Here is a 17,322-nt window from a genome sequence, read left to right on the forward strand (position 1 = left end):
TAACCAAATAAAAATAAGCTTTTTCAGCAAACAGAAATGGACTCTGAAGCTTTTCTTAGACTGGCTAACCAAGATGGCTCCTGTATATCCTCTCAAAGAGCTAACACCCAGAGACTATGGGTGAAAGACTATGTATATGGTTGATATTCTGAGACACACTGATGCTAATTAGTTGTACTTTCTAGAGAAGCCTTCATTTGGTCCCTGTCTATGCAGTATCCTCTCCCAGGGCCGCCGCCTCCTTCCTCAGCAGGCTTCTCTCCCACGGGTCCTTCGGAGCTTTCTCAAGCTTCAAACCAAGACCAAGATCACCCCTAGGTGATCTATTTCACTGACACTTGACTGTCCAAGCTTATTTTGGATATTATTTGGGCATTTGCCTCAGCCTTTCTCCAAACAGGATATGGGCTGAGGGAGGCCGATATAGATCAAAAGCCAAGTGGGAGACACGAGAGAGGGGAAGGAGGCTGAGGGGTTCTCCACTTCACAAATTAAAGCAGCCCAGGCCATCAAAGGTGTGAGCCTGTCATCTCTCTTTGGAGAGAACCACAAATAAGCCATTATAAGCAAAAAAGATATCTGTCTTAATTCTCATCAAATAAGGAAATGGAATAAGGTGATTTCTTACATCTTATTAAATGGTGTAAGACCCCCTACTGTGACAGCTACATGGCCACAAGAAGGCATACTGAGCTACTTGGTTAGGAGGAGGCTTTTGGTGTTTGCAATATACACAATTCTTCATATAGAAAGCAAATTTTGAAAAAAAAAAAAAAAGTTGCCTGTGGATTTTTAAATAAATAGTTCAGATATTCTCATTCATTGAAGATGGAGGCCAGTTGGTCTTTGATTTCCTTTTGTGGAAGACTAATAAATCCATGACATTAGCTATTGAAGAGGAATTCTCTATCATGGCCTGGACCCTGAGACAAGAGGCTTGGGTGTACCCTATGGAGTAGGTGGCCCCAGGACCTTACTTATTTTCACTATGCTGGGGACTTACTTTTTTCTCATTTTTAGGTTAATAAGACTTCATTTTTCTCATCAAGGAACTTCTTTTAGCCACAACTAACATATTATACAATTCAAAAATATTTCCCTTAGAACCTGCTCAGTAATGTTAACAAGAAATAATTGGGAAATGGTTCTTTTTAGTTTTTTTTCAATTAAAAAATTTAACCTACTTCTGAGGTGAGCTGTAATTCTCATTTAGCTGTAAAAAGCTGCAGCTGGGAAAGCCAACTGACTCCTTTTTTTTTTTTTTTTTTTTTAAACACTCTTCTACCTTGATCAAAATAGAGCAAAGAGGGGGTAAGGAACAAGTCCAGATATTTTTATGAATTTAAATTTTCTTTTTTTTTTTTTTTTAAGATTTTATTTATTTATTTGACAGAGAGAAATCACAAGTAAGCAGAGAGGCAGGCAGAGAGAGAGGAGGAAGCAGGCTCCCTGCTGAGCAGAAAGCCCAATGCGGGGCTCGAACCCAGGACCTGGGATCATGACCTGAGCCGAAGGCAGCGGCTTAACCCACTGAGCCACCCAGGCGCCCCTGAATTTAAATTTTCTTATATGGAGAAAATTCCTACCGAGTAGTTTCTCTCCCAGCATGTTGAGCTGGTCCACATTGAGACCTCTTTTGGTGACAGAAGAAAACTGCCAGCTGAGCACCTCCGAGAGCTGAGACCATCGTGCACAAGGTGGGTTCAGGAAGAAGGACAGATTCTAGAAAAAAAAAAATACCTAAAAGCTTAGGCCGTCGGTCCCAAGTAAAGCCCTCAGACCCAGATCTGTCCCAAAGTTCAGTTCTAGTTTCTGTGACACACACAAGTTTTCACAGAAGAGAAACACAGTTGATTCTCATTATTTGGAGGGTCACATTTGTGAATGCAATCTACTCATGCAAAGTTACTTTAACCCCCAAATGGCTCCTCGTGGCCATTCTGCAGTCATCCGTGGACACCATGAATAAAGCGGTGAAAGACTGGAGTCACCTGACATGGATGTTTCCAGGAGAGTCAGACTACGCAACTGCCTTCTTGTTTCAGCTCATGCCACAAGCAAGTGTCCTTTGCCTTTTGGGTTTTTTTTCTGTTCTTTAAAAATTTCATTTTTAAAATGGTCACAAGGATAGCACTACGGTGCCACCTGATGTTCCTAAGTGCAAGATGGCCACCACGGGCCTCACGGAGCAAATACAAGCGCTTAGATGCGCTTCATTCAGGCATGAGCTACAGTGCTGCTGGCCTGAGCGCAATGTGAATGCAGAAACAGATGCGTTAGATAAGGCATCTTTAAACAGAAGCATACAAGGCCACATATCGATAGGTCCAGTAGCCATCATTCAGCATTTGCTAATTCAGTGTTCAAAGTGACTTTCAAGAATGTAAGTGCAAAAAAAAAAAAAAAAAGAATAAGTGCAGGGAATAATGAGAATCAGCTGTACTTAACGGTGAGTATGCACACTTAAGAATGGAGCGTGCGGATTTAGCAGATATATACACTTTAAGAAAAGCAATAAATCAACTCCTCCACAGTAAAAGTCATAGGAAATCTATTGCCTGAGCTTATTCCTACAGAAGGAAAACCACACTTCTCATTTCTAATACATACAGGTGCTTCCCTTTTCCAGAATTACTGAAGGTCCTTAAAGCACTTGTTATGTCACTTTTCTCTCAACTTCTGGCCCTGAGGGGTGCTGTGAGATATGCAGAAACCACATGATGGTTAGTGCCTGAGCAAAAGGAGAGGAGTTTTCCATACCCGGGGTTCTGTCACCAGCATGTTGTACCACAGGATGGAGGCCCAACCACTCGGCAGCTGGCTGACGTTGGAGATCACCACGACGGGTAGAGAGGTCGTCTAAAAATGGTAAAGGCCTTGAAATCATTCGAATCACAGAAGTATCACCTGAAGACCACTGTGTAGCCTTAAAACTAAGCAAAGGGTGATTTGCAAATTTGCATGTATTTTATATTTGAACACTAAAAATGGAAAGTTAACTTTTGTCCGTAGCTTATTTTTCATTCTACCATTCAATTAAGAAATAAGTCTCCTTGCCTCATGTAATAGTTTAACATAGGACACCTCAACTAGGACGTTTAGTTTGCAGCTTTTTAAAGCTGAATTCAGTTCTTTAGCTTCCTGAACCATTCCGTTAGCTTCCTGAACCATTCCGTTAACATCAAGATAGTATTAGCTGAGAAAGATTTTCCTTTTTAGCAATTAGGTCAATATGTCTAAAACAAAAACTGAGGAGTAAATAAAATTTCCCAGGTCTGACCATGTAAGTCTCACCTCGAGGTCAATGACCAAACCAGGCTGGCACAGCTGGGTCTCAAAACTGAGGGAGTGAAGCTCTTCAGTAACGATGAGAGGGCCCTTCAAAGAGAGACGGGAGAAAAGAAAAAAAAAAAAAAGGAATACAGTGATTCAGTCACACATCCTGCAACTTTCAGGGGCCTCATAAGGACTAAAAAGGGCTGCAGAGAGCCTGAATGCCAATCAACCAAAGGCAATTCAGAAAAAAAATTCCCATTTTCACGAATGTACCCCAGGTTCAATTATTGTATCTCCGTGTTCTCTTAAGGACAAGATTTCTGAAAGCCTGGCCAGGGTTACAGATTAACAGAAAGAAATGTCAGTAGGGAAACAAGCTTCTCATGGGTTTCTTGGTAAGAAGCTTCCCGGCTCTCAGCCGCCCTGCCTGCTGCCCCGTCCGGCTCCAACCCCGGGCGAACCGGCGGAGCAGACACGTGTTCCAGGTGGGATTAGTTACTGGAAGGACTGAACTGCATAAGCCTGGCAGGTCAGAAAGTTCCCGGTGTAGAAATATAATAGTTTTCTAAGTGGCTTCATACACATTTTCTCCTGGGAGCACCACAGCAACTGAGAACAGGAGAGAAGCAGCCGCTCTCTCTGCTCACAGGAGCGGAGCCGGGAGGTCACGGTGAGAGTGAAGGGCAAAACCAGGGCTAAGCAGTGTGTGTCCGCATGGCCCGGGCGGTGTCTGTCCCACTCTTCCACACAACCTCTGCTGGGTGTGGTTGCAAGGCCCGCCTGCTACGTGGGCACAAAGCCTGAAATTGTTCCAAACCAAACCAACTCCAGACATTCTGTCCTCTGTCCACAGTTCAGTTTTTAATGCATTACAGTCATCCCTCCTCCCTGGGGATCTGGCTGTAAAAAGGAAAATGTCAGAACAACGCTGCCTCTGGGTAGAGAATGCAGGGGTGAGAAAACCCTCTTGCCATGCTTCAGTTTTCAGCACGGCAGTCCCCAAACCAGCCTCTAGTTCCAGCTCACACAGTAATTCCTATGTTTCCTTAGCTACATCCTACAAATTTCCTGGGATCCACTTTCTTTGCATGTGAGATGTGAGTAGCACGGGAGCCTGCTGGGAGGGCCCAGCAACATCGTGTGCGAAATCATCTGACAAACAGAAAGCATGAAGGCAGTGGGTTTTTACTGGTATCACAGATACACTGTGTCTCAGAGCTCATCCTCTCCCCTGCGGGAGAGGACCCCTCTTTGAGGTGCAGGGGCACTGAGCAAACCTGCCTGGACACACCTGCCTCTTAGAGACCATTCACAACAGAAAAGGACTCACCTCGTTAGTTCTGGTGCCAGCATTTTTCTGTTCCTTCAGTTGCTACAGAACAAGAAACCACCTTAGTAAACGGCATGATAATGCTCACAGTTGCTATTTTCATCTACAAATCAGATTGAAGTCACGGTTTAGAAAGAATAAAGGATGTGAAATCATTTTCAGAATGCAGAACAAGACATGAAATGACCCCTGTGTGGGCTCCTAAGCCCAAGTGCCCCTTTCCAGCACCCGGACACCATGCGGACACAAGTGAACATGGAAGGATCCCAGGAAATCACAGCCTGCTCCTTGCCCTGTGCACGCTTTCGGAATGACCCCCCTTAACTCTACCTGCTTCATCCCTGCCCCCACCCTGCTCAGGGCACAGCTAAGCCTGCCCTCAAGAGGACTTCAATCCCTGAGGTTTTAAGGGAAGCATTCTGGAGCTCTGAGAGCAGCTCTGGGCATGTGCGACTCCCACGTCTGGACTGAGGCTCTCATATAAGGTCTAGCTTCACAAACTATGAATTTGCCGGCTTATGGAACTGTTGCAAGTGACCCTACCTGCAGGTTCCAGCCCAGGGAGCACACCAGGGTCAGGGGCAACATGTCAGAACCACCTCACAGAGGCAGGCAAAAGGCACTTAAAATCCCCTGCGGGATTTCTGTGGCGTGGCGGAATGGGCCGACTCCGCTGGAAACAAAGCGGTGGGGGCAGTGGTCGGGGGCAAGACCGCCAGGAAGGAGAAAGTGAATAATGGGCCAAGGAGAGACTCCGGGGGTCTGCCACACCTGGAGCAGGCAGGATGTGGAGGCAACAGTCAGTGATCACCGAGGTCGCAGAGGCACCAGGCACAGGTCCCTCATATGTACACTGGGTATGGCATGTTTTGCCGAGACGGCTGTGCCCCAGCAAGTATCTCTGGAGAAGAGACTGGCAGAGCAAGGGCACAGAGCAGGCCTGAGGTAAGGAGGAGGAATGAAGATTCAGCATGAAGTCAGCAGCCACACACTCTAGAAAGCCTTCTCCAGGGGTGCGTCCACATCACACAGCGAACCGGGTGCCACTCCATTGAAAATGGGTCCTACCAAGCCACACACAACCCACAGAAACAGGAAAGCTGTTCTCCTACCAGGTGCCGGAACTCCGCCGCCAGACTCCCGTTGGTGGACTCCTCCATGTTCATCACTTTTGTGTGCGTGCCCAAAATGTTGAACTTCCTAAATCTAGACAATACAGAGCAGAAATACTTAAAAGGCTTGGAACTTCTAAACAAACAAAGACAGTAAAATCTAGTACAAGGTGCTTAACATACCCTTTTACTGTATTTCTCTCATTCACATCTCTGAAAAAGAAACACATATATATAAAATCATGTATGTGCATTTAAATTTTGAGATGAGCTTTAACAAAAATGCATAAGTATACAGTAGAGTAAAAGACCACACAAAATCTACACCTGTGGGCTTTCTGTCCTTTCACTCCTCGCCCCCATCCCCCAATCGACCCACATGAGCTCTGCCAAGGATTGTTGAGTGACCTTGGGCAAATAGACCATCGGGCCTCACGTCTCACTTGTAAGATGTGGTGCTACCGGCGCCCACCTTGCAGGACACCGAGAGTGGTGAGCTAGACCACGGGTGCAAGGGCACGAGCGCACCCTCCGCAGATGTAAGTAAGCTGCGTTTCTGGCTGTTTCCTGAGCAGTCGCCCGCCTTGTGTGAGGCCCCGAGCTAAGCGCAGGAAGCAGAGAGCCGTCGCAGCTGTGCGATTAGGGAACTTCCAGCGTGACAGCCAAATCCTTCTTTTTAGTCTCTCTGATCCTTAATACTTTTATGAAAGGACCAGAATAGTCAATTATTTGGGGGAAACGGTCAAGTTCAAGTTTTAAATCTGAGGCTCAATCTCGAGCAGCCTGCCTCTTACATCAATGCCATGCTGACTCTGTCACGTTCTGGGCTCCCAGGTACCCGTCAGTAGAGGCGGAGCCCAGACATCATTAGCACGCTCACAGTGACATGGAAGTCATTAGTATGCTCACAGTGACATGGAAGTCATTAGCACGCTCACAGTGACATGGAAGTCATTAGCACGCTCACAGTGACATGGAAGTCATTAGCACGCTCACAGTGACATGGAAGTCATTAGCACGCTCACAGTGACATGGGCCAGCGACCTTTCCTAGCTCAACAAGAAGCTCAGCATTGCTGTGAATGACAATCACCATTAGCTATGTGAGTGACCAACTGTCCCCAGTTCTGGGGTGGGGGGCAGGGGGGTGCGGAACATAAAGAAAAAGGAACAGCATGATAGTGCCTCATCAGAGCTAAGAAGAAAACCCAGAGTGGAAAAGAGAGAAAGGACAAAAGAGCAGTAACCAAAGGAGAGACAGAGCACAGCGTAATGGCCACAACATCTGCCACTTTTCCTTTCAAGAGATACGGGTGTATTTCCCTGTCCCTGGAACCTTCCAGGTGACTCTGACTGGGATCTGGCCACAGAATGGTCAGGAGGGATTGCCGCACAAGCTCCAAGTCTCACCCCCGCACGCATCGCACGTGGCTCTTCTTACCCACCCGGAATGCCGTCCCCATGCAAAAAAGCCCAGGTTAGCCCCTTGAGAACCCCACAGAGAAGGGCCCAGTTATCCCAGCCAGGACTTCAGACACTGGACACCCCCAGCAACAATCAAGCAGATGCAGACCAGAAGGGCCACCCACAGCGCACAGAATAAGAGAAATAAGCTTTTGGGTTTTAAGCCTGACGTTTTGGGGTGATGTGTTAAGCACCAAAAGCAGCCACACAGAGAAACCGCAGCTGGTGGCAGGAAAGACAAAGGCGCAGAGCACAGCGCAGAACAGTGTTAGCGGAAAGACACAACCCTGGAGGAAGATGACTTGCATCACATAAATGGTTTTGAAACTTGCTAAACGAGTACGTTACACACACACAAAAGCATTAAAAATATCAAGGGGTGGGGGCCCCTGGGTGGCTCAGTGGGTTAAAGCCTCTGTCTTCGGCTCAGGTCATGATCCCAGGGTCCTGAGATGGAGCCCCGCATTGGGCTTTCTGCTCAGCGGGGAGCCTGCTTCCCCCTGCCCCCGCCTGCCTCTCTGCCTACTTGTGATCTCTGTCTGTCAAATAAAAAATAAATAAAATCTTAAAAAAAAAAAAATCAAGGGGCGGGAGCCAGCGGTTAGCTCAGGACTAGTCCAGGTCTAGTGTCCAAGGGCAAATGGGATAGGACTACTCAGTTTAGACAGAGAGCTCCTGCCCACTCCTGGGTCCCTGCTGTTGGGACAAGGGTGGATCCAGCAGGCCCCACACAGTCTCTGCAAAACGCTGTCAGCTGTGTTCCAGAAACAACCCACAATGGCTGCAGAATCACTGCACCTCAGTCCTCAGCCTGGTGCAAGCCCAAGGGCCCCTCCTCTTCGGGGCTGGCCTAGGAGGAAGGAGGGTTGGCAGGCCAGGCCCAGTGCTTCGAGACTTGATCAGTACAAGCTCACAGGCATAAAACACACCCATTCTTCCATGTGTGTACAGTCTGAGAAGGCACCAGCTTGCCGCTGTCAGCCCTGGGAGAGGCTCCCAGTGTCCAGAACGGGAGCCATCAATTTAAAGCTCCTGCCATCACGCAGAAATAGCCCCAGCGCATCAGTCCATGTCCGGTTAACAAAACCAGCATCTCGATGGTCTGTGTATCTTAGATAATATAAAAGATATCTTACTTATCAAATAAGACTTTGACTTTCAAATTATAATTCAGCTCTTGCAATTTCACCAGCAGTCTGCAAAGAAAAATAAGTCATTATTACTTTAAAAATTATCTATTACAATCTATTTATTATGCCAACTCCCTACGGGTGGCCATGTCGATAACCTCTGCTCCCTCCAGTTATTACAAACAATAGCATCGACATCCACATATGTCTACTGGGATTTTTTCTAAGTGCATTTGCAACATAAATTCCTAACCGTGGAATTGCTGGGGCAAAGCTCTAACACTAAATTCTGATAGAAAGAGCAGCGTTTCCACTCGCACCAAGTGTGAGTGAGGGTCCCTGCTTCCCTATACAGCCTTGCCAACACTGGGTTCTACCAAAATTTCTACTTTGGGACAATTATATGGGCAAAAAAGTAGCAAATGTACTTTTTACTAAAACTTGTATCTAATGTTTGTTCTGTTGGGAAAAAAATAACTCTGGCCCAAAATGAGGAAAGAGAGGGTAGCATCTACGGTCATTCCAGGTGGTGTGGAAAGACAAAGGAAGGACTGCGGAAGATGTGCACGTGTCTTCTCTGAGGAGCTGGAGACCTCCAGCAGGAGCCCCTCGCTGGTCCGCTCCACTTATTGGCACAGGCGGATGGGACTGTGCTTCTAGTGCCCCTTCTAGCTGTGGGTCCTCGGCGCCCGCGGGTGCTCAGGGGTGTGATGCTGAAACACCAGCAGCCAGGGAACCTCACCGGGACCTAACTGAGCGGCACCCCAGGAGGAAGGACTATAGCCAGCTCTTTGGAGCCCAGTTGCTCACCAGGAGAAGAACAGCTAAAGAAGTTTGCTATTTGACAGAGAAAGGACAGCCCTAAGTTCTCACATGGCAACACTTCTGCAATTTATAATCACGGAGAAAAACAGGTGGCAAAACACCACGTATAGCAGAACCTTAGTTTTTAAAACTAAAATCTGTAGGTAATATTACGTATGTGTGTATGTGTGTATCTTTGTATGAAAATATATGTAAATACACACACACGCGCAACTGTATTTATTTCCGTATTTGTGTAGGCATGGAGAGAATTCCGGGAGGGAGGACTGCCACTAGGCTGTTTGCCACAGTGATCTACAGCTTTTTAGATCACAGACAACTCTGAAACACTGAGGAAAGCTATGACCCCATTCACCAGAAAAACGAGTCACGAGTCCATATTCTCACACACATGGGGTCTCGGGGCTACGAAAAGCCCATGCTACCAGCTTGTTCTCAGGAGGGCACAAAACTGCTGGGAACTTCTGCGTCTACTAGATGCAGTTCTGCCCTTTCGAATTCTTTTTTACAGTGAATGCACATGACATTTACAGGGGGAAATCGTGTGTGCGTGTGTGTACATAAATATCTGTTACATTTCTATTTCTTTTAATAGAAAAGACGGACTCTTAGATATTCTAAATAAGAATTCACATCGAAATGCCTACTGCACCACTGCTTCCTCTAAGTACTCTCCGCGACAGTGTGGTGTAGCAGGGGAGGGCGCACACTTCAAGGCGCAGGGTTTCTGTCTCATCTTGGTTACCTCAACTTCACGGTGAACTGGACCCCAGTCTTCAAGACCAGCGGCCTCTGAGGATGAGTTGGCATGCAAGGTTGTCTTTCCACCACAAATGAGCTGTAAATTCCAAGAAAAGTGCAGATTAGCATTTCCATTAAGGCTGACGCAGTACCAACAGGAGGGGGGTTAGAGGGCACAGCCGTCCCACATCTGCACTCCGTGTGAGATCAGAGCGTGACCTGTGACACCTCTGACAAGCAAAACCCTGAGTTGCACGAATTTGCATGAAGAACCGAATTTGCAAAGTAGCCGTCACTGTGGCGATTACTTCGCAATATATACAAGTTCAGGTCATTATGTCCTATACCTGAACCGGATGAATGTTGTATGCCAATCATATCTCAATTTAAAAATAAAAATAAACGAAAACAAAAAATAAAAAGAAATTTCACTATAGTTGAAAATGAACCGCATAACACATTGCTTGCTACCATAATTTGAAATGGATTATCTTGGGATCCTTTGGAAAACTGTACTTCTAGTAAGACAGTTTGGTAATACTTACTATCTAGTAAACACTTCCAAATATGAATTTTCATTTAAAAAAGGATTACATTTGCATTCCAAAATCCAAGGAAATAAATATCCTTGCTATTTCAAAATACAGCACTAAGGTACTGCTGTTTGGACATGAGCCACAGGGAACTGAGGATATTTTTTTTATTATGTCACGTTAGCACACACAAAAAAAAAACTTGCAGTGTGAACTTTATCCTTCTACCCAGTGCATTTACCTACGAAGTATACTTGGAACAACTACCCATGATCAAGGCACTGCACAAGGTCCTTGTGGGGGATAAAAGAGGACAAAGGCACATCTCTGTCTTCCAAGAACTTCTAGTTCATGTCACAGATGACAGAAATCCACACACAATTACATAATGAATCCAGAATGCGAGAAAAACAAAGACAGAGCCAGGCAGATCCAGAAGGGAGCTAACATGTTTGGGAACTCTGGGAAGATTTCACGACAAGACACAAGCTGACACTCTCAGGAGCTTACAATGTTGAGATGAGGTTCAAAGAAGGCGGCTAGGGGGCAGAGGACACAGGAGAGGCACGGCAAAGTGACTGGAGTCGGTGCGGATGAGGTCTGCCTGGAAATGAAGTGTGTGGGGAAGCTCACCCTGGAGTGGTCAGCTGGGGCCAGGCCAGGAAGTTGGGGCCCAAGTGTCCAGCTGACGGGCTCCGCCTGGATGAGCAGGTGACAAAGAGCCAGGCTGGACACTGCTTGGGGAAGCACAGCGTTGCAGGGGCTGAGAAGGGACATGTTTGGGAGGTGACTGCATGAGTTCAGCAAGAGGATCTGAGAACCTGAAACACATGGGGCCTTGGAGTGGGAAGGAGGGGACAAACCGCCCCAGGACAGACTGGCAGGTCTCGGCAGAGACTGGCCCCCGGGGAGGGGGCAGTAGAATGGGTGAGTTACCAGGCTGGCTGGCCACAAGAATGCAGAGCCGCAGAGCGGACGGTACGGACAAGGCATTTAGGAAGAGGTGACCGCCCTAAAACAATTTACATAACGTATTAAACTTTTAAACGACCTGAATCACCGTGAAATTTCCCCCGAGTAAAATAACTGCAGAACGTGCAAGCGAGTCCCCTCAAGTCACCTCTGAATGAGCTGCTGGAAAAGGCTGAAGGTGCGGTCCCACAGGCCTTGCTTGTTTTTTGTGATAGGGTCGTGTTCGTAGGTGTATTTCTGTTCCAACTCCTCGAGCTTTTTCAGCTGCTGACGCACCTGCTGCAGACTCTCCGCAACTATGGTGAACCTGGGAAGGGACAAGATTCGGGGACCTTGATCAGAAACCGCCTCCAAGCCGCCTGGCCCGCAGGGAACCGTGGAACCGACGAGCGGGTTCCCCAGAGAACACCTGACATTATCCGCGAGGCCACTCTCTGCACAGAGAACAAGGTTCACGTTGCCATTAGAGAGTATTATTTGGGGGGAAGAAATCAACAGATTTCGGCCCAGACCTGCGGAGGTGGGGCCTGCTGGAGACCTGTGACTTCTGCTAACCTGCATGATGACCGGGACTTAAAAGGACAGGCAGGGAGGAAGGCAGAGGCAGGGGACACAGCAAAGGAGATGCTGTGACAGGTGATGCGGGAGGCAGCGAGGGGCCGTGCAGATTGTGTATCAGGACACAGAGGAGCAAGAGAACAGCTTGGAAGCTGGGGAAGCCGCACGGTGAGGGAACGACAGGCCGGGGTCAGGAGGAGGGAGAAGGTCACCGTTTTACTGGACTGAAAGAAGGCGGCAAAAGCGCTCAATCTAGACACTCAAAACATAGACCGCGGAGGAAGCCCGTGATTGCTTTCAGGTCCCTCCTTCCTTCCAGTGAAGGGCCTGTGAGCCGAGTCAGGCCGTGAGACTGCGGCTTGACTCCCTGGCGTAGTAACAGAGGAAGATCTATCCCAGTGAACACATCTCTTCCGCTTCACGGTTTCATTTCCTGAATCCAGTTCAAAGCACCCAAGGAGCAGCCCTTGGCCACGAAAGGAGAGGCGGGCTGATGGCGGCGGGCCGGTTCCGGGGGATCCTAACCGGGGGCTTCCCAACTTCCTTCAAACCATGGCACACACGGGAACGTGACAAATGACAGCCCAGGGCTTCCCTAGGCAGCAGGAGAGGTTTGGGGGGCGGGGCGGGGGGGGGGGGTCAGTGGTTCTCAAGGCCCATTGTGGGGGGTACACTGGGCTGGGAAGTTCTGTTCTAACCAACAAGAAATTTGGGATACAAGCAGGCAATCCACAGAATACAAATGAATGGCTAAGTATTAATTGTGAATTAAAAAAAAAAAAGCCATTCAGAGAACCTGCTGAGATCTGTGGTCCTTGGGCGCTCGGGAACTGTTGTCACCCCCACTCTGACCCACCACTGCCACCCGCTCTGGTCTGTCGGCCCTCCCCTGGACGACACTAGAGCGCTCATGGTCACCCGGCTGGCCTTTCTGTCTCTAGTCTCCTCCAGACTGCTGCCAGAGTGACCGAAGTCAAACAAACAAAAAACCCGAGAAGTGACCCTGCACTTAAATCAAAAGCCCCGCCAGGCTCATCAGCACGCACTGGATCAAGTCCTGTTCCTAGCGCGGTGTGAGAACCGCCTCAGCAGCCTCCTGCTTCCTGCCACCTCCACCTTCCTCCGCCCGCACCGCACCCCATTCTCCAGCCATCCAGTATCCGGTACCACAGGCCCCCTCTCATGCCCAGCTTCTCCTCTCCTCTCCTCTGCCTCTGTCCCTGCTGGTCTCCTCGCTGGTCTCCAGGAAGAACTCCCCTTCAGTCTAAAGTCAGTGCAAGAGCCCTTCTCGGAAACTCTGCTGGTGGCCGCTTCCCTCGTCCTCCCCAGAACCCTGGGCAGCCCCTTATTAGAGCAGCAGCGGCCTCTTACTGCACAGGGTGAGGAAGGGACCTTCCGCCTCCCCACGGAGACTCCTCCCTGGTAGGACCAGGAGTCACTCATCGTGTGTTCGTTCCCAGGTCCTAGCCTGGCACACAGCATTTAATAAGGTTTTACTAGATATCTGACTGAGTGAATGGTCCAAACGATCACTTCACGGAAGCCTGGAAAATGTCTCATGCTATTTTGTTTTTAATTAAACACTAGGGCTCAAGTGGTTAAATGTGTGATGTGAGGACTATGCCACCAGTGTTTTGGAATGGATGACGTATCCCATGGGACAGGCACAGTAGGGAGAAGACTGCTCCAGACCAAGCAGAACTTGGCTAAACTCGGCCACAGGCATGAAAAATGTGCATTTTACAAATGTTGCCAGGGCCAGAAGCAGCTGGGCTATATCAAAGTCTAAACAAAAGTCTCGACAGGGTCCTTTCAACTAACAACTGGAATGTACACTTTGTGGGCTCATGGGGTCGGCGGTCAGATTTGGAGGCTTACCAGTTCTGCAGCTGATCAAGACAAGCGTTGGGGGGGCCCCCGATGCAGGCGCTCTGCTGTCTCTGCTTCCATTCCACCAGCTCATCATTGATCAGGGCTTTCTGGGTAAGTTCCGTAACATTCAACAACTCTATTATTTTGAGAACTACTTCCTAAAGGGAGAGGAAGAGACAAAGTGAACTCAATTCATCTTTAATCACTGAATTTAAAAATATTTTTAAAAAGCAAAGCAAGGGGCGCCTGGGTGGTTCAGTGGGTGAAGCCTCTGCCTTCGGCTCAGGTCATGATCTCAGGGTCCTGGGATCAAGCCCCGCATCGGGCTCTCTGCTCAGCAGGAAGCCTGCTTCCCCATCTCTCTTTCTGCCTGCCTGCTTGTGATATTTCTCTCTCTCTGTCAAACAAATAAATAAAAAATCTTAAAAAAAAAAAAAAAAAGGAAAGCAAATATTTCAACTGGGGCTCTAAGCCAAGTGGTTATAAAAATAATGTTTCCTCTATTCTAAACTTCATGTCCATTACTTATAGTCTGTGACAGAAGCAACACATTATTCTGGAAAGTGAATCACTACCTTTCTCTTATTGTCAAGCATTAAATACATCTTCTGGATTAACAACTGTTCTTGTTTCTGATCATTCTTTGCCACACCATTGGTTTCATGCTCTGTGAAGTGAGAGAGATGGCAGGTAAGTATAAATGTAAAAAAACCAAAACCAACTAAATCCAAGATTTACATCCACTTAGAAGAAATAGAATCCAAATGTTATCTGTTGACAGATCCAAGTTTGATCTTCAATTTTCACTGAACAAAACTAAAAAAATCAGTCACCAGTTTAAAAAAACTGGACAGGCTAAAACAAAGTTCTTGTTTTCAATGACCCAGGTAAACTGGAAACAGTACTGTCCAGCTCTTAAATCACTGTCAGAATATTACCTAAATGAATATAACCAACAAAATCCAAAATCCCAGATAAAAAATTTATACAAAGTGTATGTGCAGCTTTGAAAGAGAAGTACACAATTAGGAAGGAGTAGTTGAGGTTCCTTTCTCTCATACTATTCCCCAAGTTGTCCTAATAATGTCCCCAGATCACCCCGGTATCCTCCAAGTGATCGCTAGGGTTACAGCCAGCGTATGGAGCTGCATCGTTTAAAAGAGCTTCAAGCTGGGAAACTCCACACACCTGTCCAGCTACATCAATCAGGGGCCTAGGTACAGTAAGTAAAGTGAGTGACACAAAGCCTTGTCGACAGCCAGTGATACTGGCCTGCCATCCCTCCCCCCAAACACGGGGCAGTGTCTGACAGGTGGCCACTGGGGATTAAGGAATAGTTCTACTGCCATCTGGTGGCTAAAAATCAGGGCTGCTGCTAACTACCCTATGAGGCACAGAACAGACAGCCCCTTGGGAAGGGAACTGGCTCAAAAGGTCAACAGCAGGGAGGTTAACACCGGCCTGCCTCATCAAGAAGCCAAGACTAGCGGTTCAGAGTCATAAAGCACTTGGCAAACATGAAGACATACTTGCCTTCCTCATCTCGTGTCAACAGAAGAAAGGACAGCCAATGGCACTGCTTTAGAGGTTAAGTCTTACCTCTGTTCTGCAAGGTTTTGCACTTGAAGTCATATTCGTCTTGTAAATCTTCTAGGGTCTTTATTTCATGCTCTATACACTGCAAATAAAGACATAAACAGGTTTCCAACCTGCTTCCAAAGACTTTGGGAAATAGATTATCATTTCTGTAGGACCCAGAAACCCTGGCAACCATCCTGCACCCTCAAAGATGGATTCCACTTGTCACATACATATTCTAGTCACATACATAATAATTCTAGTCACATACATAATAATCTCTATTTCCTTAATAAGAATATAATAATTTCTTTTAAGAGGAAGACATACAGTTATTTTCAGACTGGCTTCCCTTGATTTCTACTTTAATGCTTCCCTTCCCAGGCTCAGAATAAAACAGGTCCTTGAGAAAGAGGAGCCATGTTTGTCCTGGGGCTCTGCATAACCCCAGGAACACGCCAACTTGAGAAGCACGGCCATCAAAGGCTATTTCAAGCAGCAACATCTAGTTTATTGGGTGATGGGGCAAAGTCAACAGTTACCGTACAATCTTGCAAGGAAGAAAGAAAGCAGCTCAGTGTCTGAAGCTGTAACAGGGGCCATAAAAGTCTATCCGCGGGTTGGTTTAACTACTTTGTTTACATATGGTTTAGAACTTCAGCAAAACTTCTCAACTACTTAAAAGACTGAAATCAGTTAACCACGTTTACACTCAAATAATTGAAACCTTTTTCGTCTTACAAAAAGTTAGAGGCTAAACATATATATTGACTCAGTACGCACCATAACCTTATCCTTCACATTTCTGACTTTGCTGTCAAGCTCCTTCTGTTTGTCTAACATCACGGTGCTCTGGATACTCCCCGACTGCGCCTGCAATGGGAGGGGCGTGGTTACCAAAGAGTTCCTCTGCCACAGTCACCTGCTCGTTACTCTCCGAAGTCAAGTCCATACCTTGTGCACCACCTACACCCCAGACCTTCCAAAACTTCCTACAAGCTTCCCACATCAGCGTTGACGAGAAACAGCTAGTTCTCAAGGCCCTGGAAAATGCTGGCGAAATGTTAAAAAGGCTACAGAAAGACTCGGTTCAGTTCATGTCTACTATATACAGAGTATTTCTGGAATTTTCCATTAATTCATACAGTTGCATGGTACCACACAGGAAGTTCACGTCAGGGTTTCTCAAATTTTATAGACAAGATTATTCCCATAAACCCTGTACTTATTTGTCATAAAGCCTTGCGATTCCTTGTGGCCCCCAGACCAGCAGCACCTTACCGCCTGGAGCTAGTGGGAAATGCAGACTCTCAGTGCCTCACTGATTACTGAATCAGAAGCCCCATTTTGACAAGATCCCAGGTGACCCAGAGGCCTGTTGGAACTGGACAGCACTGCCATTCCGGACTTCAGTGACTGTGTGCTACTCGGAAGTCATGACTATCAACCAAGACACACAGAGGATCCAGTCCTTGCCCTTCAGAGCACTCAAGATGTAGCAGAACTTCCGTGTTCCTTGTTTAAGGTGTTCCTTGGTTTATTCGCGCAGCGACTTACTCGCTATTAAGTCAAGGTCAGACAATGTCCTAGACCCCAGTGGTAGAGTGGTAAACATGAGACTGTTCTCATACAGATGATTCTAGAAAGAGGCTATTTTTGTTTAGAGTTAAAGCAAAAACTGTGCCCATCGACCCTACTTACGGAGGCCTACACAGCGCAGATTCTATGTGAGCATTTTTACCCCTTCAAACTTAACAGGATTTTCTTCTTTTATATCTGGATTTTCCCTATTAGAAAGCCTTTCTGTATTGACAGATTAGAAATAAGTTTTCCCATTTTTAACCTAGCACTTAAATGGTTTCTTTTTTTTTCTACCTTTAGATCTCTAATCCATTTGAAGTTTATTCTTACGTTTACGGTGAAAAAATGTGG

The 17,322-nt window shown here is 46.9% G+C and overlaps 1 protein-coding gene across 4 annotated transcripts in view; it reads right to left on the bottom strand.

The window, feature by feature from the left end:
- Positions 1 to 17,322, bottom strand: part of STAT1 (signal transducer and activator of transcription 1) — a 38,218-nt gene that overhangs the window by 10,560 nt on the left and 10,336 nt on the right. For all 4 annotated transcript variants that reach the window (XM_047720794.1, XM_047720792.1, XM_047720790.1 and 1 more), the window contains 13 exons: positions 16,174 to 16,263; positions 15,412 to 15,490; positions 14,388 to 14,479; positions 13,819 to 13,970; positions 11,531 to 11,689; positions 9,882 to 9,974; positions 8,318 to 8,377; positions 5,902 to 5,931; positions 5,719 to 5,812; positions 4,607 to 4,648; positions 3,295 to 3,378; positions 2,761 to 2,859; positions 1,587 to 1,722 (listed from right to left, as the gene is read on the bottom strand). In XM_047720794.1, coding sequence (XP_047576750.1) covers positions 1,587 to 1,722; positions 2,761 to 2,859; positions 3,295 to 3,378; positions 4,607 to 4,648; positions 5,719 to 5,812; positions 5,902 to 5,931; positions 8,318 to 8,377; positions 9,882 to 9,974; positions 11,531 to 11,689; positions 13,819 to 13,970; positions 14,388 to 14,479; positions 15,412 to 15,490; positions 16,174 to 16,263 — 1,210 coding nt within the window. The remainder of the gene's footprint in view (positions 1 to 1,586; positions 1,723 to 2,760; positions 2,860 to 3,294; positions 3,379 to 4,606; positions 4,649 to 5,718; positions 5,813 to 5,901; positions 5,932 to 8,317; positions 8,378 to 9,881; positions 9,975 to 11,530; positions 11,690 to 13,818; positions 13,971 to 14,387; positions 14,480 to 15,411; positions 15,491 to 16,173; positions 16,264 to 17,322) is intronic.

This window comes from Lutra lutra, chromosome 3 (genome assembly GCF_902655055.1).
Source record: "Lutra lutra chromosome 3, mLutLut1.2, whole genome shotgun sequence".
In the NCBI taxonomy this organism is placed as follows: domain Eukaryota; kingdom Metazoa; phylum Chordata; class Mammalia; order Carnivora; family Mustelidae; genus Lutra; species Lutra lutra.